The sequence below is a fragment of the Martes martes genome (assembly GCF_963455335.1).
Source record: "Martes martes genome assembly, chromosome: 6".
NCBI classification, from domain to species: domain Eukaryota; kingdom Metazoa; phylum Chordata; class Mammalia; order Carnivora; family Mustelidae; genus Martes; species Martes martes.
Window position 1 is genome coordinate 135,061,358 of NC_137893.1, and position 24,565 is coordinate 135,085,922.

The 24,565-nt window shown below is 45.8% G+C and overlaps 1 protein-coding gene across 12 annotated transcripts in view; it reads left to right on the forward strand.

Annotated features, from left to right (window-relative positions):
• The first annotated feature begins 4,722 nt into the window (after positions 1-4,722).
• SIRT5 (sirtuin 5) overlaps positions 4,723-24,565 on the forward strand; it is a 40,439-nt gene continuing 20,596 nt past the window's right edge. The window contains exons 1-5 of one of the 12 annotated variants that reach the window (XM_080805860.1): positions 4,723-4,844; positions 5,617-5,708; positions 13,373-13,446; positions 14,073-14,222; positions 18,167-18,300. In XM_080805860.1, coding sequence (XP_080661986.1) covers positions 14,108-14,222; positions 18,167-18,300 — 249 coding nt within the window. In that variant the 5' untranslated portion in view covers positions 4,723-4,844; positions 5,617-5,708; positions 13,373-13,446; positions 14,073-14,107. Of the gene's footprint in view, positions 4,845-5,616; positions 5,709-7,150; positions 7,305-7,459; positions 7,759-11,758; positions 11,956-13,372; positions 13,447-14,072; positions 14,223-18,166; positions 18,301-24,565 lie in introns of those variants that run through there. The other 11 variants (XM_080805869.1, XM_080805868.1, XM_080805867.1 and 8 more) reach the window with 11 other exon arrangements.

The following is a 24,565-nucleotide window of genomic DNA, read 5'->3' on the forward strand; positions in this document are numbered from 1 at the left end:
TCATGATCTCAGGGTCCTGGGATCGAGCCCCACATCTGGCTCTCTGTGTGGCAGGGAGCCTACTTCTCCCTCTCTCTCTGCCTGCCTCTCTGTCTACTTGTGATCTCTCTCTCTGTGTCAAATGAATAAATAAAATCTTTAAAAAAAATAGAAGAAAACACTGGAGAAAATCTTTGTGATTTCGGTTTAGGCAAAGATGACTTAGGCACAAAAATCAGATCACGAGTCATATATATATATATATATTAGACTTCATCAGAACTTAAAACCTCTGTTCCTTGAAGGAGGCTTGTAAAAAATGAAGAGACAAGTAACAGAGAAAATATTTGCAAGACAAATGCCTGGCTAAGGCATTTCATAGTTTAATAATATGGAAACGACCCAATTTTTAAAAAATAGGCAAAATATTTGAACAGACACTTCACCAAAAAGATTTTGATATCAAATAAGTATACGGAAAGATGCTGAGCATAGAGAAATGGAAACCACTATGATGTGATTCCACCTTACACTTAGTAGAATGCCTTTAAAAAAAAAAAAAAGATTTGACAGAGAGAGAGAAGCAGACTCCAGAGAAAGATTTAGAAGATGCCTTTTTTTAGTTGATGTAGAGCTGACATACAATATTATATTAGTTTTAGGTGCAACATATTGATTTGACAATGATATACATTTTGCAATGCTCACCATAATAAGTCTAATTACCATCTGTTACCATACCAGTTATATTATTATTATTATTATTATTATTATTAAAAATACAGCTTTTTATAAAAGATTTTATTTATTTATCTTTTTTGAGAGCGGGCGCATGTGGGCGCACAAGTCAAGGGAGGGGCAGAGGGAGAAGCAGGCTCCCTGCTGAGCAGGGAGCCCAATGCGATGCAGGGACTCGGTCCCAGGACACTGGGACCATGACCTGAGCCAAAGGCAGACACTTAACAACCGAGCCACCCAGGCACCCTTTATAGATAGATAGATAGATAATCACATCTTCTTTATTCATTTGTCTATCAACGGATGCTTAAGTTGCATCCATATCTTGACTATTATAAATAATGCTGCAATAAACATAAGGATGCATATGTGTTTTTGAATTAAATAAATACAGTTTTTGAGTAGGAAAACTCAACATCATAAATTTGTCAATTCCCCCTAAATAAGTTCATAAATTTAACTTGATCTCTTAAAAAATACCAATAGAGGGGCACCTGCATGGTTCAGTTGGTTAAGCATCTGCCTTTGGCTCAGGTCATGATTCTGGGGTCAAGACCCACATCTGGCTCTTTGCTCAACACCTCTCTCCCTCTGCCCCTCTCCCTGCTTGTGCTCTCCCTCTCTATCAAGTAAATAAATAAAATCTTTTTTAAAAAGTACCAATAGAACTGGGCTTTTTAAAAATTACTTTTATTAACATACAATGTATTATTTGCCCCAGGGAACTGAGCTTTTAGACATGGGCAGGTTTTTCTAAAATCCACAGAGAGGACATCAAGGACAATTGTGAACAGAATGGTAAGAGAAACTTCCAGTTAAGTGCAGGGAGAATGAAGAGCTCTTTACTCTTCATTTCCCCCCTGAGACCTCTCCAAGATGACAGTAAAGGAGAAACAAAACAAGAAAGGACATGTAAACTCATTAGGTCAAAGAGATTCAGGGGAAAACAGGAGATAAGAAGTAGTAACAAATTTGGGGGACAATGGGAAGATGATGGAGCCATAGATGACCAGAGCCGAGAAAGCTGCCTGCAGACATCTGCCCAGGGCCTGCAGCCAGAAGGAAGCTGATTTATTGATTCATGCCACAGGCCCCGGAAGGCTCAGGAATTTGAGGTACCAGGTAGCAAGAAAGGTGGGGGTAAGTCTTGGGACTGAAACCAGGGAGACTGATTGAAAGTCTATAAAAGGAACTACCCTAAACATCTTTCCCCTCTCCCCCACCTAGGTCTCTTTCCCCAGCCTCCCCGCCACCCCCCATCCCCTACACATGGCAAGAGGTTTATTCTTTGGAAAAATTGCACCAGATTGGGGGAGAACTCGAGGATTATAAGCAGAACGGGGAGGGGTAGGATGGAGGTCCTGAAAAAAAGAGAGAGAAAGAAAACAAGAGAGGATTCAGAGAAAAGATTCAGAAATTTCAACATTCTGAATATTAAATCCTCCCCCTCCCACTGCCCCCCAAGCATTCTTACACAACCCAGCACACAAACTCTGGCAGGAAGGGAAATATCCTCCACTGGCGGGATGCTATATAATTCTTCTTTAAAAGACCAGGAAGACCTCAAAGATGGACATTTTTGTCCCCCCCGCCCCCAAGTGAACTAGCTCTGTCCTCATCCGGGGGCCTTACAATGAGGCCCAACGGTGGACACCCCCTCCTCCCACACCCCAAGTATCCTATCACATTTTTGGAGTCTTCCTTATGAACACGTAGTCAAGGATCGCCAGATATTTGCGGAACGTCTTCAACAGGAAAGACAGACCAAAACAGAAAAGCAAGTCAGGGAAAATAGAGACAGCGCAGGGAGCAGAAGAAAACACGTGCGCGTGTGCACACAGACACACGCACACACACTAATCATGGATCGAGGTACTAATTGCAAGGTTTCTGGTGGTCTCAAGCTTTCGGCTGAGATTCAGAAGGTCAAGGACAAAGTAGCTAACAAACACCTCCGCCTTTTAAAGAGAGGTGTTAGATCACGCATGTGTAGGGGGACACCAGGGTCAACAGCCTGGGCAAGGTGCTAGAATGCCCGGGTCCAAATCTTGACTCTGCCCTTACTAGCTCGTGACCATGGGCGGATCAGCTGACCGTTTCAAGCTTTGGTTTCCTTCTCCTTCGTGAAGATTCAAAGATCCATGCAAAGTGTGCCGAACAGAGGCTGGCACTTAGGAAAGCTCAGGAAAGCTCAGTTGTTAAAATATAGGTGTCTTTCCTGTACCATCATGGGGGAGCACAGTGGAGTCCGTCCTCACCTCCAGCCAACTGAGGAGGGGGTTTCAATACACCCAGAGATTGACCTGTGTGCCCTGTTGCTGGACAGTCTCTGGGTCGGATATTCGGTACATAACATGAGAAAGCCCGAAGGTGAGAAGATGAGGCTAGACAGGCTTGAGGTGACACAACACAGAGGGTTGTGTAAGAATGCCTTCATTTCTAGGGTTTGATAGGGAAAGGACTTACACGTTTTTCATGGGCTGTATATGGCCCCATGGAAGGGGAGTTGGCTGGTGGTTTTCTTCGAAAGGGTCCTGGTTCGTGGACTTTCTGTCAAGGGAGAGATGGCCTCAGCCAGCAGAGGTTCAAGCAGAAACTGAGGGGGCCTTGATTACATCAGGGGAACTATGGCTAAAAGAAACCCCCAAACTCTACAGGTCTCCCACCAAAGGATGAATGGGCATCTGGACACTGCTGGGACTTAGATCCTTATCCTTGAAGCATCTGGAGACCAAGGAGCAGCGTGAAGGGGAGAGAAGCTCTTGAACCTGGACCTTCCCCACCTTCCCCACTCCTCCCCCTTCTCAACAAGTGGAAACAGTCTTCTGTTCAATAGTAAGCACTAGTAAGTGTGGAGAGCTGGGATACCTGATCTCAGTGGGGCTATTGAGACACACTGCCATTCTTCCAATGGCTTTAAAAAGTTAAAAGGTGTTGCCTCCACAAAACAAAACACACAAAAAATGCAGGCTTTGATTTGCGACGATGTGGCTGGAACTAGAGGGTATTGTGCTGAGCGAAATAAATCAATCAGAGAAATACAATTATCATATGATCTCTCTGATATGAGGAATTTGAGAGGCAGGGCGGGGGGGGGGAGTGTGGGGGGTAGGGAAGGAAAAAATGAAACAAGATGGGATCAGGAAGGAGACAAACCGTAAGAGACTCTTAATCTCACAAAACAAACTGAGGGTTGCTGGGAGGTTGGGGGGTAAGGATAGGGTGGCTGGGTGATGGACATTGGGGAGGGCATGGGCTATGGTGAGTGCTGTGAAGTGTGTAAGCCTGATGATTCACAGATCTGTACCCCTGGGGCAAATAATACACTCTATGTTAATAAAAATAATTTTTTAAAATGCAGGCTTTGAACATGAAAAGAAAGAACAGGGCTCTTGGACGTGTTAACCTTAAAAACAAAACAGTTATTTTACCAGCAAAAATGGGTTTATTCAGGAATAGAAGGAGAGAATTGCAATTCAGGACACGTCAGCCGCCGCCGAACCACAGGCAAGTCCAACAAAAGAGAGGGAAAAAATTGTTGTGTCATGGAGAAGAAAGAGGAAGCTGGGAAAGATTATTCTGAATGAAAGTCCATAGGACAAAGGCAAGAGAGTTCAGGGTAATGAAGGTTTCTCATTGGCTGGGTTGCAGGGGTGGTGGATTTCTTGTAGGAGATGCAATGTACATCTTTTCCCTGTTGGGCCGGTAATTGATGATTCTTTCCTATTGGTCATCCTTCTGCGGGGGCCTAAAATTGACCCTGTAGTTGATGTTGAGTCATAAGTCTCTCCCTTCTATCCTCTGGACTCTACTTTAGTGAGGTTTCCCTTTATTAATAATCACAAACATGAGGAATAAGGGCACCGACTCCCTTACACCCTACCATCCAACGGCCAAAAGGTTGCGTCCTCACTCCTCCAGATCGCTGTCTGATGCAGCCTTTCCCTGTAACCCAGCTTCCCTCACCGCAGAGCATGCAAACTCCTCCTCCACCCCTCATTTCCTGTCTCCCACAGCTCACAGCTCAGTTATTTGTGTTGATTTTATTTCTTAAGCGTGAGTTGCGTGCATTGTTGCGGGATCATATGCGGCATATTCTGTGCAGATGGGCTGACCAGCTGAGAGCGGTGAGAGCCACAGCCCTGGGATGCTTTGTGTGCTGGGTCCCTCTTAGGGGAGGGTCATTCTTGGGGCTAACCAGTCCTCCGGCCTCACACTGAATCCCGAAGACCCTGGGCAGAGAGGGCCTTGGTCTCTTGTCTTTCTCCATGAAGGGCCCAGGATGCATGGGGCTGGTGGGGTGGGGGCGTGGGGCTGAATGTCACCTTGGCGGGTTATTGTGGAAACAGGTGGGAGCTGGGAGATGGAAAATCTAGTGGGGCTGGGATTTCTCAACTGTGTGTGTATCTCTTCTAGTTTTGTAGCCTTGATGTCTATTTTCTTGCTGTTCTCCCTTAGTATTGGGTAAAGCCCTTGGAAAGCTTTAGCCTTCTCCCAAGTGTGTCAACATCAGTCAGTCGATAAAGGACACCAGGTTGGATGTTTACATCCCCGTCTGCGTTTGTAGCAGAGGCTTACAGAGGACAGTCCAGCCTCGACAGGCAGTGTGATAACCAGCGAAGCGAGTGACCCTGAGAGGATAGAAAAGTCAGGGTGGGGGGAGAGTTTCTCACCATAGGGTGAGTTATGGATAAGCTGTTTTTGCTTGTTTATTTTTGGTTTGCTCTGTGTTGCCAGGGACTCAGAAGCAACATGAAAGAAAAAGTAATTTGCTTCTTCATTTTGGTAAAGATAGCCAAGCCATTATCCTCTGAATTCTAGGCTGCTTTCCTGAGAGACTGCTCATTTATTCGTGTAATATATGTTGAATGAACTAATAAATTGGCCATCCACTATCAGGCACTGTGAGGGACTGGAAATTCCCTGGTGAGCAAACAGAGATGAAAAGGCCATCTTCAGGGAAGCTTACAACCTGGCGGGAGAACAAAAAGGTAATCAAATACGCGGAAATATATTTGGAATCTTCCCTGGGATAGCGGCCGTGGTGCTGTCAGAACGTGTACCAAGAACAAGGGGTCTCACATGATGGGGGGTTAGAGCTGGGGTCAGAGAAGGCTTCCTTGAGGAAGGGACAAATGACCTGGGACCGGAAGGATGAGAGAAGTTGCTCTCGAGGGAAAGGGGAAAGAACATTCCAGGAAGAGGGCACAGTCTTTGTTTCGGAAGAACAGGGTCAGCAAGAAATTAAGCTGGAGTTGCTTCAAAGATGGAGAGGAGGGTGCCTGATGCTTCAAGAGGAAGTCAGCTCTTCCAAGCCTGGAAGAAGGGATGGGATGGAGAGGTGGTGTGGTGTGGTGGCAAGTTGTAGGTAGTGTAGGCTCTGGGACCCTGAGCCTAGGACAAGTTCAGCCACCTCTGACTGAACTTGTGGGTGGTGGCAAAGGGCTACATGCGGGGCCTTCGGACCTGGGAAGGTTGTAGTGAGGAGCACTGGGCCTCCCCAACTCCCCGCATTCCCAGTGTCTGAATGAAGGGAAAGATGAACACCTAATGACTAATCTCACACGCACAAAAAGCAATGGACCAAGACCTTAATGACAGGCAAGAGATGTGGGAGCCTGGATCTTTGCATCTGGAGCCCAAGCATTTAGGTTCAAATCCTAGCTCTGTCAACAGCTTTTCTGCCCTGAACAGTTACTTGACCTCCCTGGGCTTCTGTCCCCCCCCCCCCCCCCCCGCCTTGTAAAGTGGGGATTACTGTATCTCTTTTATCAAATGGTGGGAAGATTTAAATTGGCTGATGCACGTTCAGTCTTACAAGTGTCTGCCACAATGTCCGTGCTGTATACACGTGAAGGGGAAGACGGCCAGATGTGAGGGCGTCCCCCAGTATCCTTGGACTTCCTAGCCCCCTGAGGGGCTGGTACAGCCTACAGGAACAAGAGGGGTTCCCAAAGTGGGCTGAATTTCCAGCCAGACTAGGAAGGGTTGAGACGGGGAAAACAAATGTCAAGGAAACATTTTTTGCTCCTAAGTTCTCAGAGTTCCTCCCGTTCGGATCCATGAGCAATGCCCCTGCAGGAAAAGAAGGGCAGGTGGTAAGCCTGAATCAAAACTGAGAGAGATGAGCGATTTTAAGGGGGTTCAGACACGCGGAGCCACATGGGTCACCGAATCCTAGAGACCTTCAGACTGTTCCCTTCGGACACGCAGGTACCAATCGCAGTGGTGTTGCCCGGGAACCCAACGAACCATCCCTAGAAACAGCGTTTTAGGGAGAGCTGCCCCAACATTTGAAACGCTGTGTCCTTAGGGTGTGCAATCCAGCTGCGGGGCAGGTCATCATTCACGACATATAGGGGATGCTCACAGAGACGCAGCAAGACACCGCCTCCTGCCCTCCGCTGTCCCGCAAAGAGACCGTCGCTGGGGCACAGAAAGGGGGCTCGCGAGCGCCGCGGGGCTGGGTCCCCGGCAGGGGCCGCTGCAGCGGGGCCGGTGTGCCCGCCCGCCCCGTCCTCGCTCGGCCCCTCCGCCCTCAAGGCCCGCCCCCGCGCCAGTGCCGCCGCCGTCCCCGCCTCCTGCAGGTGCGTCTCCGCGGGGACCGGGGGCTCGGCGGCCTTCCTCAGCTCCGGCGGGTGCGCCGGAGCCGCAAAAGCCCCCGGACCTCCGCGGGAGGGGGCGGGGCGGGACGGAGGCGGGGCCGGCCGGCGGCGGGGCCGGCCGGCGCATGCGCGCTCCCCCCTTCCTGGGTCCTTGACGGGTGGGAGAGCGAGGGGGAGGGGAGCGGACCCCGCTTCTGCGGGAATTACCCGCCCCCCCCAATCGAGTCTCCCCAGGCTGGGCAGCGGCACGTGCGGAGCCCCAAGCCCGGGTGTTCTCCGAGCGTAGCCTGCGGGCAGCTGCCGCCCGAGAGACGGGGGGGGGGCAGGAAGCGAGGTTCAAAGTCACGCGGCCGGAGCAGGTGGGCCCGGTAGGCCGCTGTGAAGGGGGAGCCGCGGGAGGGCTCCGAGCCGAGCGTCCCGTCTGAGTGGAGCCAGTGTGGGTACTGGCAGCAGCCCGGGGGGCAGATGATGGTGGCCGGGCTGGTGGCTGCGGGCTTGGGAGGAGGGGTCGGAACAGGGACGGAGTTGAAAGGGGGAGCTCTCAGGACTTGCCGACGAGTCTGGCCGGAGTGTGAGCTGTGAAAGGGAGAGGTCAGGTTCAAGGAGAAGATGTGGGCAGAGTTCCGGAGCTCAGGCGTGGCCCAGTGGGGTGGGAGCCGTTTGGGGGACATTGGAGGGGGTACCCAGGGAAGGAGGAGGAAAACCTGGAGAGCGTGGTTTTGGGAAACCAGAAGAAGGAAATGTTTGCTGGAGAGATGATCAAAGGGGTCAGAGGCTGGACATGGCCAAGGAGGAGGACCCAGACGACCACTGGGTTTGGCAGGGTGGATCTTGGTCTCTGGTAGCCTTGACGAGAGCAGTTGGTAGAGGGCAGAGAGGAGTGTGCGAGTGTTCATAGCCAGGGACGGGTTCAGAGCACTTACTTAGCTCAGAGGAAATTCAAAAAGTATTTATTTGTGTAAGTTTTTGCACTTCCTGTTTTAAAAAACTTTTTCCTGAAGTTTTTTTTTTTTTTTTAAATCTCAAATTCCTGATACAACCTTTCATTTCATTTACTGTGTTTTTCAGAATTGGTAGGGTGCCACAGGGAACATACAGACATTTTTCTTTTTTTTCTAATTCAGTAGGTGATTTCATAAGTCTGGTTAACAGGGTACTGTCATTCACCCAGAGTGGTGAATGTACTGCCAGAGGAATTTGCTTTTCCATTTGAACAGGGTTGTAAGCTTGTGGAAGGTAGAACCACTGGTCACCCTGACCCCCTTAGAAAAGCAAATAAATGTTGGCACAGAAGATGCTTCCAGTAAATACTTTGTGGGAGCATCTTGAAAATAGTCCTATGTTCTGAGCATTTCTGATCTTGAAAGTGCATTTTAGGTGGCACTGTTCAAAAACATGTGAACGTCTGTATTTATTTATTTTATTATTTTTTAAGATTTTATTTGTTTATTAGCACAGGGGGAGAGTGGGAGGGAGAAGCAGACTCCCTGCTGAGCAGGGAGCCCTACATGGGGCTCCATCCCAGGACCCTGAGATCATGACCTGAGCCAAAGGCAGACCCTTAACTAACTGAGCCACCCAGGTGCCCCAAACATTTTTAAAAGTATTTAATCTCTACTTTGCACATTCAATGAAGGACTTGCAGAACATCTTTTAAATTAATGAGAAATTTAGCGAAACATTTCCCACATCCTTTAAAAAAAAATCATGTGAAATGTTCACTAATAAAACAGGAAATAGAATGGTTTTGTGAGACCAGAAATTTCCTGATTCTGATAGACACGAAAAACTCAGATTCTACAAATAATAAAAGTTAATATGATAAAAGATTTGAAATACAAATAATGAATGTGTTTAGAGCATTTTAATTTTAATATAGTCCATGAGTGTGTGGATACATGCATCTATATAAAACATGTGTGTCATTAGACACAATTCACATAAGATGAGAACTAAAGCTGTTTTCCCAAGAAGTACTTGGCGATTGCATTTCCTAGGCAGAGAATCTAGAAACTAGTGATTTTTGGAAATGTTGAAACATGAACAAGTAAAACTTTTTCCTGCTTTATTATTTTGAGTTCAGTGTTAGGGTGAAAGTAATTTTATTACTCAATAGTGAAAACTTTTATTTGAATAGAAAAACCTAGGTGAAAAATTAGTAACATTTTATCCAGATAATATACCCTAATCTGGTCAATCAAACAATTAAAAATTCCCTGATATTCTCAAGTTTTTTTTTTTTAAATTTTCTAATGATTTTATTAAGTAATTTCTATACCCAACGTGGGGCTCAAACTCTCAACCCCAAGATCCAGAGTTGCCTACTCTGCTAACTGAGCTGGCTCGGCACTCCAGTATTCTCAAATTTTTGACAACTGTTTATAATTAGCAACAAATTCAATACTCATGCTCAAAACAGAATGAAGATTTGTCTTCATTTCATAGCAGTTCAGTAGAAGACCCATCACTGAGACCCTCTTGCAGAAAAATTTAGACAAAGAGCAGTATCTCTAGCTGCTTTTTGTTGATACCTCTGTTGATGGGATTTTAATTCCTTAAATTCTTTAAAGTTCTTAATGACTTTTAAAATCCTGCCTTCCTGTCTGAAAAAAAATATGCAGTTTATTCAGGAGTTATCTAGAAGCCTTTGACAGGAAGTAGGAATGTTTGCAAACGTTTGAAAACCTATAGAAGAAGAAAAGAATTTTCTGGAACAAACTGATGTCTCCAAATTTCAGTACTAGAAAGCAGCAATGGAATCAGACATCTTCATCTTTGAGAGAAATAGATAAAGACATGTATTAAGCTAAAAATGATTGCATAATTTCAAGCAGTTTGTAAGAAGGTTTTGGTCTAGTTAGGCAGTATTGGGAACTTCAATTTTCCCAGTTTTTATCAAGATGTGCAAGTTTAGCAATGATCCTCTATGACAGTATCTTAAAGCCTCAGATGGATCTGAGGTCCTCAAATGCATCTTTTCTTGATAATTACTGAAACCAGGTGATGGGAGCCTAAGAGTTCACTATGCCAGTCTATTTTTGTATATATTAAAAATTTCCCATAATTAAAAAAAAATAAACTGTCATAATACCTCTCTTGTTCCTTACCGAGGTGTTTCAGATAATTAGTTTTTCCAGATAAATTGAAGTTTGTCAAAAGCCTGTGATGTCCATGCTGGTTGAAAATCATGCCAAGCCATTTTCCCCATGCATCCTTTCAAAAGGGCACTGAGGTGATCTTTGTGATGGTCCAGCAACCCCTTTGTGGTCTGCAGGCTGCCCCCCAAGTCAGCCCACCTGCTCCCTCAGCAGCCAGTCAGCTAGGGGCCTTTCTTGGTCTTCCCTTTGGCTCTGACCTGCATTCCTTCTCTGCAGAGAGCCTCCTGGCAGCCAGAGGGTCTTGTCCCACAAGATTGTTCTGGAAACCAGAATATAACATTTTTTTCTAACCTACTCTCTTTTTCCCAATTCCAAACTTCTTATCTAGTCTTTTTGATTATAGCAGAGACAAATATTGGTGAAAATTTGTCAACATGCTTGCTTCTTGTTTTTAAGTGAGGTTTACTGAAATACAACTTAGGTGTTATGAAATTTCACCTTTCTTTTTATACAGTTCCATGAGTTTTGGAAAACCACCACGAAATAACAACACAGAATTTTCCACTGCCTGAAAAAGTTCCCTGGTCCTCCCTGCCTCCCCCATCTCCTAGTCCCGGGAAGCCAGGGATATGATTTCTGGATGTGATTCCTGTACCTATAGTTTTGCTCTTTCATAATATCATGTAAATGGTCTTAAATATGTGTGGGTTTTTGGTTCTGGCTTCTTTTGCTTAGCATAATGCTTTTCTTTATTTTTTATTACTTTGAAATAATTTTGGGTTTACAGAAATGTTGCAAAAAGAGTACACAGAGTTCCCATATACTATTCATCCAGTTTCCCCTAAGATTAACATCTTACCAAACTAGAATACAAGGATCTAAACCAGGACATTGGCATTGACACTGACTATTGACATTGACTAGTCGCTGCGAGGTACTATTCGCTAATCTTGCAGGTTTCATTCAAATTTTGCCACTTCTCCCACTAGTGTCCCTTTTCGTGTCTTGTATCCAATCCAGATCCCACAGTGCATTTCCTTGTCATGTCTCCTTAATCTGCAACCTGGGACAAGTGCCCAGTCTTTATTTTTCATAAACTTGGTAACTGTTTTTGAAGAGTACTGGCCAATTTTGCTGGCGAATGCTTCCTCAATTGGAGTTTCTCTGACGTATTCTTAGTAGAACTAATGCATTTTAGGGGAGAATACAGAAGTGAGGTTTTGCCCTTCTCACTGTATCCTCTAAGGAAGTAGATGAAGTCAGTGTGTCTTATTACTGGTGATGTTCATTTTTTTTTTTTTAATTTTTTTTTTTTTTTAAAATCTATTTATTTGTTAGAGAGAGAGCAAGCAAGCACAGGCAGACAGAGTGGCAGGCAGAGGCAGAGGGAGAAGCAGGCTCCCCGCGGAGCAAGGAGCCCGATGTGGGACTCGATCCCAGGACGCTGGGATCATGACCTGAGCCGAAGGCAGCTGCTTAACCAACTGAGCCACCCAGGCGTCCCTGGTGATGTTCATTTTGATCGCTCAGTTAAGGTAGGGTCTGCTAGGTTTTTCTTCTTTCAAGTTACTATTGTGTAATACTTTAAAAATTCACCCATGTTTTTGTGTGTATTCGCAGTTTGCTCTTTTCATTGTGGAATAGTATTTTGTTGTATGGATGAACCACAGTTTTTTTGTGTGTGTGTTTTTTTTTTCTTTAACCCCTTTATAAGTCAATGAACATGTGGTTTGCTTCCGTATTTTCTGTCCTGGCTTTATGCCGTGGACCCTGGTGTTCTGTTGAACATAGTGTTCACAGGACACCGACATCAGACAAGGCTCCGCCATGACCACAGTGAATCAGCGTAAAAACAAGACAACTCCGTAATTAGGTCCGAACCCAGACAAAAACAAGAACATTTTCTAAACCACAAAAAATGACAAAACATCCTCCTATCCTGGCTAGGAGTGACTGCTGCTCTCCAACCCAACTCAAACCCTGTTTCACTCATTGTACTTTTTAGGTAAGACACACTAGGATAACCAAGGTACCCCTACGTCTCCTGAGGGCTTGTAGTCCATAACAAAGCCTGCCTTCCGGGACATCTCCCTCACCTCACCAACCCAAGCCCTGATCCTGTAATAAATCCTTTCTGTCACTGTTCTGAGATCTGCATATCTTGATAGTGCAGTTCTCTGTCCTTGCAACTTGCTCGACCACAGGCGTGTTTGTGGTCTTTCGGTGGAGAACGTGGACACGGTAAACAACGTACAAACGCGTGTACTGAAAATATCTGCTGCTTCTCAAGTCTACAACATCCTGTTTCCCACCCCACCTTCAACTCTTTTTACTAATTAATTGGGAATGTCCCCCCCTTTTTAATGCAAATGCATATAAGTACTATGGTATATACTTCTATCTCCTTCCCTTTCTCTTACAAAACACTGTTTGCATCTGGCTTTTCCCCCCTCAACATTTATTCTGGAAATAACTGTCAAGGTTCTAGAGAATGTCTTGAGATGCCTGGCTGGGTCAGTCCATAGAGCATGCAATTCTTGATCTTGGGGTTGTGTTTTCAAGCCCTATGCTGGGCATAGGGCTTACATTAAAAAAAAAAAAAAAAAAGTGAAAAAATTAAAGGTTAGAGAGATTGTCTTTATTTTTTTATTTTTTATTTTAAACATATGACATCTGCACATTGGAATGATTTGTGGAGTGACCCTGACTTGTCACTAACAGGCTTTTTAAAAATTTTTTATTTTTTTATTTATTTTTCATTAAAAAATTTTCCCTATGCCCATTTAAAAACATTTTTTTTTGTTTTTTGGTTTTTTTTGCCCATTTTATTTTTAAACGATCTTATATTTCACATGCAGAAAAATTAACCCTTTTTTAGTGTGGTGTTCTGTGGATTTTGACAGACACGATTGTGTAAATTTTTGGTGAATGTGTTATTTTTCTGTTTTCTAGGTCTACAGACGTTTACTTCTGAGTTCTTCCAACAATTTGCCCACCAGATAGAAGTCAGCCCTGCCAATTATCCTGTGGGTGTCATTGATCCAAATATTGACTGTTTTTCTTTCATTAAATTCCTCAGGGATGGATCAAAATTTACTAAATGTGCTTGAAGTCACAGGTTCCTTTGACTTGATGTCTTCTAGATCTTATTTGTTGTCATAGAACAGACAGGTCTTCTCTGCCTGGCTCCATTCTCAGAATTTACATTCTCATAGAAACTGTATTTTGGCCAAAAATTGAGAAGACATACCTTTTTCTTACCTTTTAAGAAGTAGCAGAACTCGCTTTTCAAGTGATTTTTCGCATCTCACGCCTTCCCAAGCCTGTCGGGTAGTGTTTCCCAAACTTGAGCATTCATCAGAATCACTTGGGGACAGACGTGGGCCCCACCTGCAAGGTTTCTGATTCAGTGGTTTGGGGTAGAGCCCCGACTTTGCATTTCTAACAAGAGCGCAGGGGCTGCCAACCAAGGCTGCCGGTGGTGTGGGGACCAGAGTTTGAGAACCACTGCCCCAGGGCGCCTGGGAAACCGTTGGTTTAGAAGAGGAATACCATCCCTATCTGTTACTCATGATTTTTGTAAAGGGCATCCTTACATATATATGTACAACTACAAGCTGATTCTGTTTGTTTCTGTGGTTTTTTTCTAAAGCCCAACTCAGGAATTAGTACCACAAAGAAAACCTGATGCAACCTCTTCAGATCCTTCCCCGCCGATTACTTTCCGGGCTCTACTGTGGACTGAAGTCTCCAGCCTCCTCTGGAACCCGGATTTGCCCAGCAATGGCTCGACCAAGTTCAAGTAGGTCTTCCTCAGCCCGCCACCCCTTGTCTCTGGTAGAATGTGAAGAACCCGAGAGTTCCTGCACTTTGAGGGGGAATGTGGATAGTGGAGTGGGTCCTGGGCAAGATTTTAGAGAAAGCCACACCGGTTGTTCTCCCCTCAGGCAAACCCCTTGCAGGATAGGTCTGAGATCGTCTCTCTGTGGTCAAGTTGAAGTCCTTTGGAAACATTTTATTGCTTCTCCCAGAATATTTGCATTCAAGCTTCTCACATGGGATTTGTCTTTTTATTATTATTATTTTCTTAAAGATTTTATTTATTCATTTGAATTCATTTATTCATTTGAGAGTCAGAGACAGAGAGAACATAGGCAGAGGAGCGGCAGAGGGAGAGGGAAAAGCAGGCTTCCGACATGGGGCTTGATCCCAGGACCTGGAGATCATGACCTGAGCTGCAGGCAGGCGCTTAACCCTCTGAGCAATCCAGGTGCCCCCGGATTTGTCTTTTTTATTTTTTTTAAAGATTTTATTTACTTATTTGACAGACAGAGATCACAAGTAGGCAGAGAGGCAGGCAGAGAGAGAGAGGAAGGGAAGCAGGCTCCGTGCTGAGCAGAGAGCCCGATGTGGGGCTCAATCCCAGGACCCCGGGATCATGACCCGAGCCGAAGGCAGAGGCTTTAACCCACTGAGTCACCCAGGTGGCCCCCCGGATTTGTCTTTTAAAGCCCTCCCCTCTCAGCAAGAGGGGAGAGCTGGAGTTTGTCCTCCAGGGCAATACGGAGTTAATGCTCTACTGTGCAGATAGGATTCCTATCTCTACCTGGGCCCTTAGTCTGTAGTGAATACAGAGCCTAACAGATTTGTATAATAAAGGGTCTTTGGTGGGCCTATGAGACGTGCTTTAGGATGGCATCGAAAGGCCAAGCTCACCTCTTTTTGCCTGTTTTTCAAAATCTGGATAACTTTTCCTAATACCGCAATCATGCTCAGACGTAGCAGCGCCTCCTTACATTTTGCGCAAGCTCAGGGACGACAAACAACCGAATTCCTTGGTATTCCTGGCTGCGGAGAACAGGGCAGGCTGTTCGAGGCTAAGTGTGTGCCTGACTTCCACCCAGAGTGGGCTGTCTGGGTTTGGACCTGCAACACGTATGGGTGTTTTCCCTTAGTAGTTGGAAAATGCCTTTTTTTCTTTTCTTCTTCTTCTTCTTCTTCTCCCCACTCTCTTCTTCTTAAAGATTTTCTACCACATTAACGTTATTATATTTACAACCCATTTTCCAAGAACCAAACTTGAGTTGACCTTTTTGTTTCTAGAAGTTGCTTAGAGTGAGATCTTAATAGAGGTCACTTTGACCTAGGATCTATTCCTCAGTACGATGATGGAGTTTGCATTTAAGATTTAAAAAAAGAAAAAAGATGGTTAGGGCTAGGGAAAGCTTTATAGGTGAACTTCAAAGTCCTTGAGGACATTTGTAGGGTTTGAAGCCAGGAGTCACACACATAGTCCCTGGTCAAGTACTTGTACCTTTTCTTATTAAGCATCTTGTTCTTTCAGGAGATTCGATCAGACTGCACACTCCAATCCGCCCAGACTGGGTTTCTTTTTTCGAATTCTTCCTGGTGGGACAGCTTTAGTGTGCCTCACTTGTCACACTGGTCTATCTCCAAAGGGGATGTAAGCATGGGCGGAGCTTTGGCGTGGCTGGCACATGGTTGGGCCGGTTATGGCCCAAGGACAAGGGGGTAGTGTGCCTGCACCCATCTTCAGTCCTTTAGGACTTACGCTGCTGGAATCGTGATCCCAAGGAACTTCAAGAATGTGGTGGGAGAGGGAGTTGGAGCCTCTCCTTCTTTGTCTCTCAGAGTCTGCTTTTACTCTCTGTGCCTTCTCACCAGCAGCCAGACAGGAGGGGAAGGGGAGAAGGGGTGGGGCCTTTATTAAGATTCACAGTCATGGGGACGCCTGGGTGGCTCAGTTGGTTAAGCGGCTGCCTTCAGCTCAGGTCATGATCCCAGCGTCCTGGGATCGAGTCCCACATCGGGCTCCTTGCTCGGCGGGGAGCCTGCTTCTCCCTCTGCCTCTGCCTACCACTCTGTCTGCCTGTGCTCGCTCGCTCTCTCTCTCTAACAAATAAATTAAAAAAAAAAATTTTTTTTAAATAAGTAAATAAATAAATAAATAGATAAAGATTCACAGTCATGGGCCAGTCATGGAAGTGACTTTGGGCTTGTGAGGATGAAGCCTCGGAAGGGAGGTGGTCTCCCGGGAGACCGACAGGATCTGTCTTACCAGCTCAGTATAAAAGGTGAAGTCACATTCCTGTTCATATCTGAGTTCATCGTCCCTCCGCCCGCATCCCGCTCTCTCTCCTGTTTCCCGTCCTGCCTGTCCTGGGTTCCGTCTCTCAGGGGATGCTCATTCATTCCAGGGATTCTCCTTGGTCGCCATTGCCTCCGGGGAAAACCAGAAAACCTGCTGCATCAGCTGAAGAGTCACTCATATTTTTGCCAAAATCTGCAGTGCGTTAGCATAGGTTGGAAGATGTGTCAGGGCCATGGGCAACGCCACTCCGGCATTTGCTTCTCCCGGAGGAGGGCAGAAGAGGGAGTCTCTCTTCTCCTGGCAGCTATCCTGAGCTCTGTACTGCTTAGGCCTGGCCTGCGGGGGCCATAGCACTTACGTGGCCCCCGGACGAGGGTCTGCAGAGCCACGGTGCCTGGGAGGGAAGGGTGTCGCTCAGCCACATGCCTTGGCCTACCCGAATCTCTGTCGCCGGGGAGGAACAATGGCATTTCGAAGTCTAGCTCCTTATTCTGAACCTGGGATGAGGACATTGGTTGCAGGGGCAGATTCCACGTTATACTCCATGTATAGTGCTTGGCGCAGAGCCTGGGGCACAGGGAGCCCTCCCTAAATGGTGGCTGCTGCCCCTGATGGCCAGAGAGCAAATGGGACAATGCCTGGAGATGTAGAACTAGGCGCTCCGTCCCAGGGAGCCAGCCACGGTCTGCGACCATCGTTAACCTGCCGTCACCGTATTCTCTGTGTTCAACTCTCTTCTGTTACCCCAAGTCTCTGGTGACGTCTTGTTGAAGGGTCCAGCTGTTACTTGAGTTGTAAGGAGAAGGTTACATGTCCAGGTTTGGAGCAGAGCATCTGTTCACGGTGGGGAGGGGTTCTCACTCTCACCTTGTAATGATGCCAAAGGAAGCGGAAGTTAGCAAGATCCCCAAAGGGAACAGGATTTGGGAAGGAAGGGAAGGTTTCGGAGTCCGGTGGACATGAGGTTAACCCCCCCCCACCCCGCCACACACACATACACACACTAGCTTATTTTTACTGTTAGGAAGAGGATGCTTCCCCATCCATTAGCTTTTAAAAATCTTTGTAGCAGCCTGTTCTCGGGAAAACTCTATCGAGCACATCAAACAGCCAGGAAAGCAGAGGGCCAGTCGTTTCCATCACTTCTCACAGGTGGAGGGACGGGAGGTGGAGCTGAGCATCAAAGACAATGGCGTGTGTCCTGCTTCTTTAAGATGCTACACAGTCGTCCATCGGGCCGCAGGGACGGCATCTTCATGGTACAGGAATTACTTTTTTTAAAGATTTGTATCTTTTTTTTTTATTATATTTTTAGAGATGTATTTATTGTAGAGAGAGAGAGAGCGTGAGCGAGAAGAGGGAGGGAGAGAGAATCTCAAGCAGACACCACGCTCAGTGTGGAGCCTGATGCAGGTCTTGATCTCTCGAACCTGAGATCATGACCTGAGCTGAAATCAAGAGTTGGACACTCAACTAACTGAACCACCCAGGTGCCCCTGGTACAGGAATGATTTTTATTTGAAGATCCTAAAGTATCATTTCATGGAAGGCCATGTCAAAATATGAACAACTGATACAGGATATGAATGTCCACATGGTACACGGGAGTTAGGAATATTTTATTCTCTCTTTAGGTATGGCTGATTTTCGGAAGCTTTTTGCGAAAGCAAAGCACATAGTCATCATTTCAGGGGCTGGCGTTAGTGCTGAGAGCGGAGTCCCAACTTTCCGAGGAGCTGGGGGCTACTGGAGAAGATGGCAAGCTCAGGTGAGCCATGTTTCCAGAATACCACAGGGTTCTTCTGAATGAATCCTCAGCAGAGCCTGACTTGGGGCCCGATGTGTGTCGTGGGGGGCAAAGTTCCGAAATTAACCATGACTCTTCCATCTTGGTTACTTCGGCACCAGTACAAACTGTGTATGATTAAGGTCTCAGATGTAAGCAAAGCAGCCACTTTCCTTACTTTCTAGATCTGTATAGATTGTATTTATTCACATAACGATTTAAATTTCTTCTAGTAATTAAAGTGGAGTAGGAGAAATCTTGGTTATCATAGTTAATCACGTTTCTACAGATATTGGAAGTCAGGATTATATCTTTTTTTAGGATTTTATTTATTTATTTGAGAGAGAGAGTGAGAGAGAGCATGAGAGGGGAGAAGGTCAGAGGGAGAAGCAGACTCTCCATGGAGCTAGGAGCCCAACTCGGGACTTAATCCCGGGACTGAGCTGAAGGCAGTCGCTTAACCAACTGAGCCACCCAGGCACCCAGGTTTACACATTTTTTTAAAGTTCCTGTGTACTTTTCATATTTTTTTTGAAAAGATTATATTTATTTATTTGGGAGAGAAAGAGAGAGAGCACAAGCAGGGTGAGGGGCAGAAGCAGAAGCAGGCTCCCCGCTGAGCAGGGAGCCCTAAGTGGGGCTCGATCCCGGGACCCTAGACCATGACCTGAGCTGAGGGCAAATATTTAACCAACGGAGCCCCCCAGGTGCCCCTGAACTTCTCATATTTAAAACCACAGTTGCACTGTTGAGGCTTAGGGCTTCACGTTTAGAACATTATGTGAAGGCCGTTAGAATGAAACTTCTATGGGTATGGACTTTTTAATAATTCAGTTTGTATTAAGGCAAAAAAGTAAAATAAATTAAATAAAATTCAGTTTGTATTGAGGTATAATGTGCAGTTGACCCTTGAACAGCACAGGTGTGAATTGTCTGGGTCCACTGACACATGGAGTTTTTTTCTATATATATTATAAGACCTTTTAAAGAGATTTGAAACAGTCTGAAAAAACTCACAAATGAGCTGTGTAACCTTGAACTATCTAAAAATCGAAGAAAAAGGTATGTCACAAATGCATGAAATACATGTAGATACTAGTCTGTTTTTATCATTTACTGCCTTACAGATTTATTGCAGAAAGTTAAAATTTATCAAAGCTTATGCACCCAGTGGTATCATTCCAGGCTAGAGACATGTAAACAAATGTCATGATGCGGCGTTAAATCGTAATTACATAAACCGAACTACCGGAATGGTTCCGTAGCTACCTCCAGTTACTGCTGTACTGAGCTCACATGTTGTCGGCCTCCGCTTAAAATACGGTGTGAACTAGTTATCTCCATGTGAGCCGTTTGTCCCTCCAATAAATTTCGTATTGTAAGAAAGAGTGATCTCTTGGGGTTCTCGTTTATTTTTCCATTGTGCATAGTACAATACGATCAACCCCGAATCATACCGTGGGGCCCATGCAAAGTGCCAGTAGTGATGTAAGAAACGCTCCCAAGAAGCAGAGGAGAGTCATGACATCACAAGAAAAGGTTGAATTGCTTGATGTGACCTGTGGGTTGGGGTCTGCGGCTGTGGTTGCCCACCACTGCAAGATAAATGAATCCAGTAAGGTTCATTGGAAAAAAAAAAGAAAAGGAAATTCATGAAGTCATTGCCATAGCTACACCAGCAGGTGCAATGACCTGCCCTTTTTGTGAAATGCATTTTTAAAAATTCTTTATTAATTATTTTTATTAACATATAATATATTGTTTGCCCCAAAGGTAAATGGTCTGTGAATATTTAGGCTTACGCACTTCATAGCACTCACCATATTGTGAAATGCATTTTTAAAAAAATTTATTTATTTGGCAGAGAGAGAGATCATAAGCAGGCAAAGAGGCAGGCAGAGAGAGAAGGGGAAGCAGCCTCCTCATGAGCAGAGAGCCCGATGCGGGCCTCGATCCCAGGACCCTGAGATCATGACCTGAGCCGAAGGCAGAGGCCTAACACACTGAGCCACCGAGGCGCCCCGTGAAATGCATTTTTATCTCATCCTGAAAATGCAGCTTTGATGCTGGTTCGGGATTGCTGTAAGAAAGGTACAGCCACAGACTCTAACGTGATTTGAGAAAGAGCAAACTTAAAGCAGAAAGAAGGTAAAGGATCTAAAGCTGGAGAATTCAGGACGAGCAAAAGATGGTTGGATAATGTTAGAAAGAGGTTTGGATTTAAAAAAAAAAAAAAGCCAAGCTTATCAAAGTAGCGCCTACCAACCAAGAGTCAGCAGATAAGTTCCCAGGTACCATTAAAAAGATCGCTTTGGAGAGAGTGTGTCTGCCTGAACAGGTTTTTAATACAGACACAAGTGCCCCATTCTGGGGGAGAAAATGCTAGAAAGGATGTTTATTAGTAAGAAAGAGAAGTGATGGCTGGGTTTTAAGGCAGGAAGGGAAGGGCCAATTCTGCGGTTTGATAGAAATGCACTCTGGTTTCTGATCAGGGCAGCCCTTATCTATAAAGCTGATAACCCCTGAGTTTTGAAGGGAAAAGAGAAATACCAGCTGCCAGTCCTTCCGTTGTACCAGAAGAAGGCCTGGACTGCAAGAATCCTGTTTCTGGATGGGTCCCTTCGATGAAGTACCTTGCCAGTAAGGGGATTGCCTTTTAACATTCCTTTGAAATTGGACGACGCCCCTGGCCACCCAGAAGCCCAGGAGTTCAACATTGAAGGCATCAAACTGGTCTACTGGCCCCCCAAACACAACGTCTCTAATTCAGCCTGTAGGTCAGGGGGTCATAAGGACTGCTAAGGCTCATGACACACAGTGCTCTAGGGAAAGGATTGCCAGTGCTGTGGAAGGGAACCCTGGCAGAGAGAACATCATGAAAGTCTGCAGGGGTTACACCAGTAAAGATGCAATTGTTGTTAGAGACAAAGCTGCTAAAACCGTAAAGCCCAGAACAACATATTCCTGCAGGAGAGAACTTCTTCCCGATGTTGTGCGTGACTTCTCAGGATTTACAACACAGGCAATCAAGGAAGCCATGAAAAAGACTGTGGGTGTGGCAGAAAAGGTGGGGGACTAAGGGCTTTAAGACTGGGGTCTTGGGAGCACCTGGGTGGCTGAGTCAGTGAAGCATCCGACTTGTGGTTTCAGCTCAGGTCATGATCTCAGGGTGATGAGATCGAGCCCCGCATTGGGCTCCACGCTCAGTGGGGAGTCCGCTTGAGATTCCGTCCCTCTGCCCCTCCCCCGCACATGCACACGCTCCCTCTCTGTCTCTCTAGAATAAATAAATAAATCTTTAAAAAAAGAAAAAAGATTTAGATCTTGGAGAAATTCAAGCGCTAGCAGACGGAATGGCACGGAATAGCAGACCACGGCAGAGGAATGAACAGAAGATGACTTGATGAAGATGAGAGCTTCTGAACCAGTGCCAGACAGCGGGGGGGGGGGGGGGGGTTGGGGAGGAGGACTTGGAAACTGCACAGAAGACAAAGGGACAGTAGATGGCCTGGCAGAAGAGTTCCAACAATCTAGGATGACTTCTGACTTCTTTTCCGACATGGGCTCGGGCACTGACATTAAGGCAAATGGTGGAAGAAGGCTTGGTGCCATATGGAGCCATTTTCAGAGAAAGGAGAAGGTGAAGAAGCGGGACCGAAGTTTCGGTGTTTTTCTGTAAAGTTAGGCTCAGTGTGCCTGCCTCCCCTCCCACCTCCTCTGTGTCTGCCGCCCCTGGGACAGCAAGACCAGCCCTTCATCCTCCTCAGCTCTCTCAGCGTGAAGGCAGCAGGGCTGAAGACTCCGTGCTGGTCCATTTCCACTTCATGAGTCGTAAATAAGGATCGCGCCGCCGTATACTTGATACGCTGGTCCGTCGTGCCTGCGTGTGTGTAAACATGAGACTCTAACAACCGTCTGGCAAGAAAGGCGTGTCATCCCCATCACCGGCATCACCTAAGAACGCATCGCGTATGTCACAAGCAAGACTTGGACGGAAGCAGCCAGCCTACCCTCACATAGGCATAAAGCGAGTAATATTTAATATAAAATTAATAACGTGTCCGTTTTCTTACTGTTCTATGACTTTGCGTTCAAAGAATTACGCCACGGTGCGGTCAACCTCTCTTTCTCCCAAATGGAGAAGCTGTATCAACCCATCATCACAGGTAGGTGGTTTTTAAAAAAATGTAACAGTGTTTCTAATACCGCACGACAAATTTGACCATAATACCGAATATGCCATAAAGATACTGTAACCGTTCACGGGCGTACAGACGAGCTGCCTTGAAGCGAGGTTACCCACTGCACCAGGTACCAGAAAACCAGCCTCTTCATTAGCAGCACATGAATTTTCACACATAGATAAATAGGAATTTTTTTCACCTTATCTTTTTTTTTTTTTTGATGTCTGCTGTTAGTAATACATATAACATCTACAGTGTTTTGTATCCTGTATAAGAATATTGATGTAGGCACTGACACATGGTTCATGCTGTAAAGGGACACTGTGCTTTTGGGATCGATCCATACTGGACAGCACCGTCCATATATGTTCTCTTAGGATTTTAATGACATTTTTTCTAGTGTACTCTATCATAAGAATATAGTATCTTTTACATATGACATATGAAATACGTGCTCTTTGACTGTTTCTGTTCTCGGTAAGGCTTTCCGTTGACAGGAGGCTATTCGTAGTTAAGTTGGGGGATCAAAAGGTACACACAAGATTTTTGACCGCACAGAGGTCGGTGCCCTTAAGCCCCACATCGTTCAAGGGTTAACTGTACGTACAATAAAACTCACCACTTTGAAGTGTACCGTTCAATCCATTTTAACAGATGGAGGCAACACCCACCATCCTGGGCCCAGAATGTCCTTTTGGCCTTAGGCACTCTGCTTCCCCCCAACCCCCGGCCTAGGAAATCCCTAGTATTGGAATGTGGAAGGTTCTGTCTGTTTTATCCGTTGCTCTGTCCCCAGCTCCCAGAACTCTGGCACATGGAAATGCTTGATAGACTTTTGTTGGTTGAACGAAGGCCACCGTAAGTAGCCACTTCAGTACGTGAGTTCCAAATTTAGTAGGCAGCTTCTTGTTAATGAAAGGTTATCCTGCCCTATTAAGTGCGTTAGGCTGGCGACGTGTGGGATGTTTTCTCGCCTCTGCTGCCCTCCAGCCTATGGAGACAGGGGTGGGCATCACCGCCTTAAAGGTGAAGGAGGGGAGGAAGGAGCTCAGAGGGCCATCAGGGTCCCACGAGAGAAGGGCCACACAGAGCAGTCCCCGAATTAGAGAAGCTCAGTGGGTGCTTCCAGAAGAGAGAGGCAGTCAGTGGTGTCAAAGCAGCTCAGAGTTTGTGGGGAAGCAAAGAAGTCCGTAGATGGTGTCTGACACCACTGTGTTCCAGGGACACACGTGGACACGTTCCCGTGGCACCTGCAAACTGCTTCAGGCCACTCGCATTCTGCACGGAGGGCAAGAAGGTCGTACGGGGTGGATGCGGATAATCCACAGCATACCCTTTTGCTCCCCATTCACTCCCCAAGTGAAGACTGACTCTATTGCCGGATAGAAGGGTGACCTTTATAGTCAAACAAAATGCATAATACCACTACCGCCACCATCGAGATATAGACTATTTCTTTTTTTTTTTTTAATTTTATTTATTTATTTGAGAGAGAGAGAGAGACAGCAACAGCCCAAGTGGGGGGAGAGGCAGAAGCAGACTCTCCATTGAGTAGGGAGCCCAATGTGGGGATTGATCTCAGGACACTGGGATCATAACCTGAGCCGCAGGCAGATGCTTAACTGACTGAGCCACCCAGGCACCCCAAGATATAGACTGTATCTTGCCAGAGGTTCCCCTGTGGCCTTTCCCATCAGCTGGCAGCCCCAGACAACAACGACACTCCTCTCTTTTGCTGTGGATAAGATTTGTCCATCCTAGAAGAGAAATAATCCCTTAAAAATATATTTTATATATTCTGTCAATATATATCCTGGTTTTTATATGCGTAGTTGTGTGTATGCATGTAGCTCTACTTACTGTTATAAAAAACTGAGTTTGTCAACTACAGCCATTATACCTCAAGCAGGCACTTCGCATTTTGCTTTTTTTCCTGGATAAATGAATCGACTTCCTATATTGTGGGGCTCCGTGAAAAAGTGGCTTCAGCCTGAATCACTTTCCTGCAGATTGCTTGACTTCCTGTCCATCACTTCCTTGCCTGGCGAATGGGACAGGTGGCA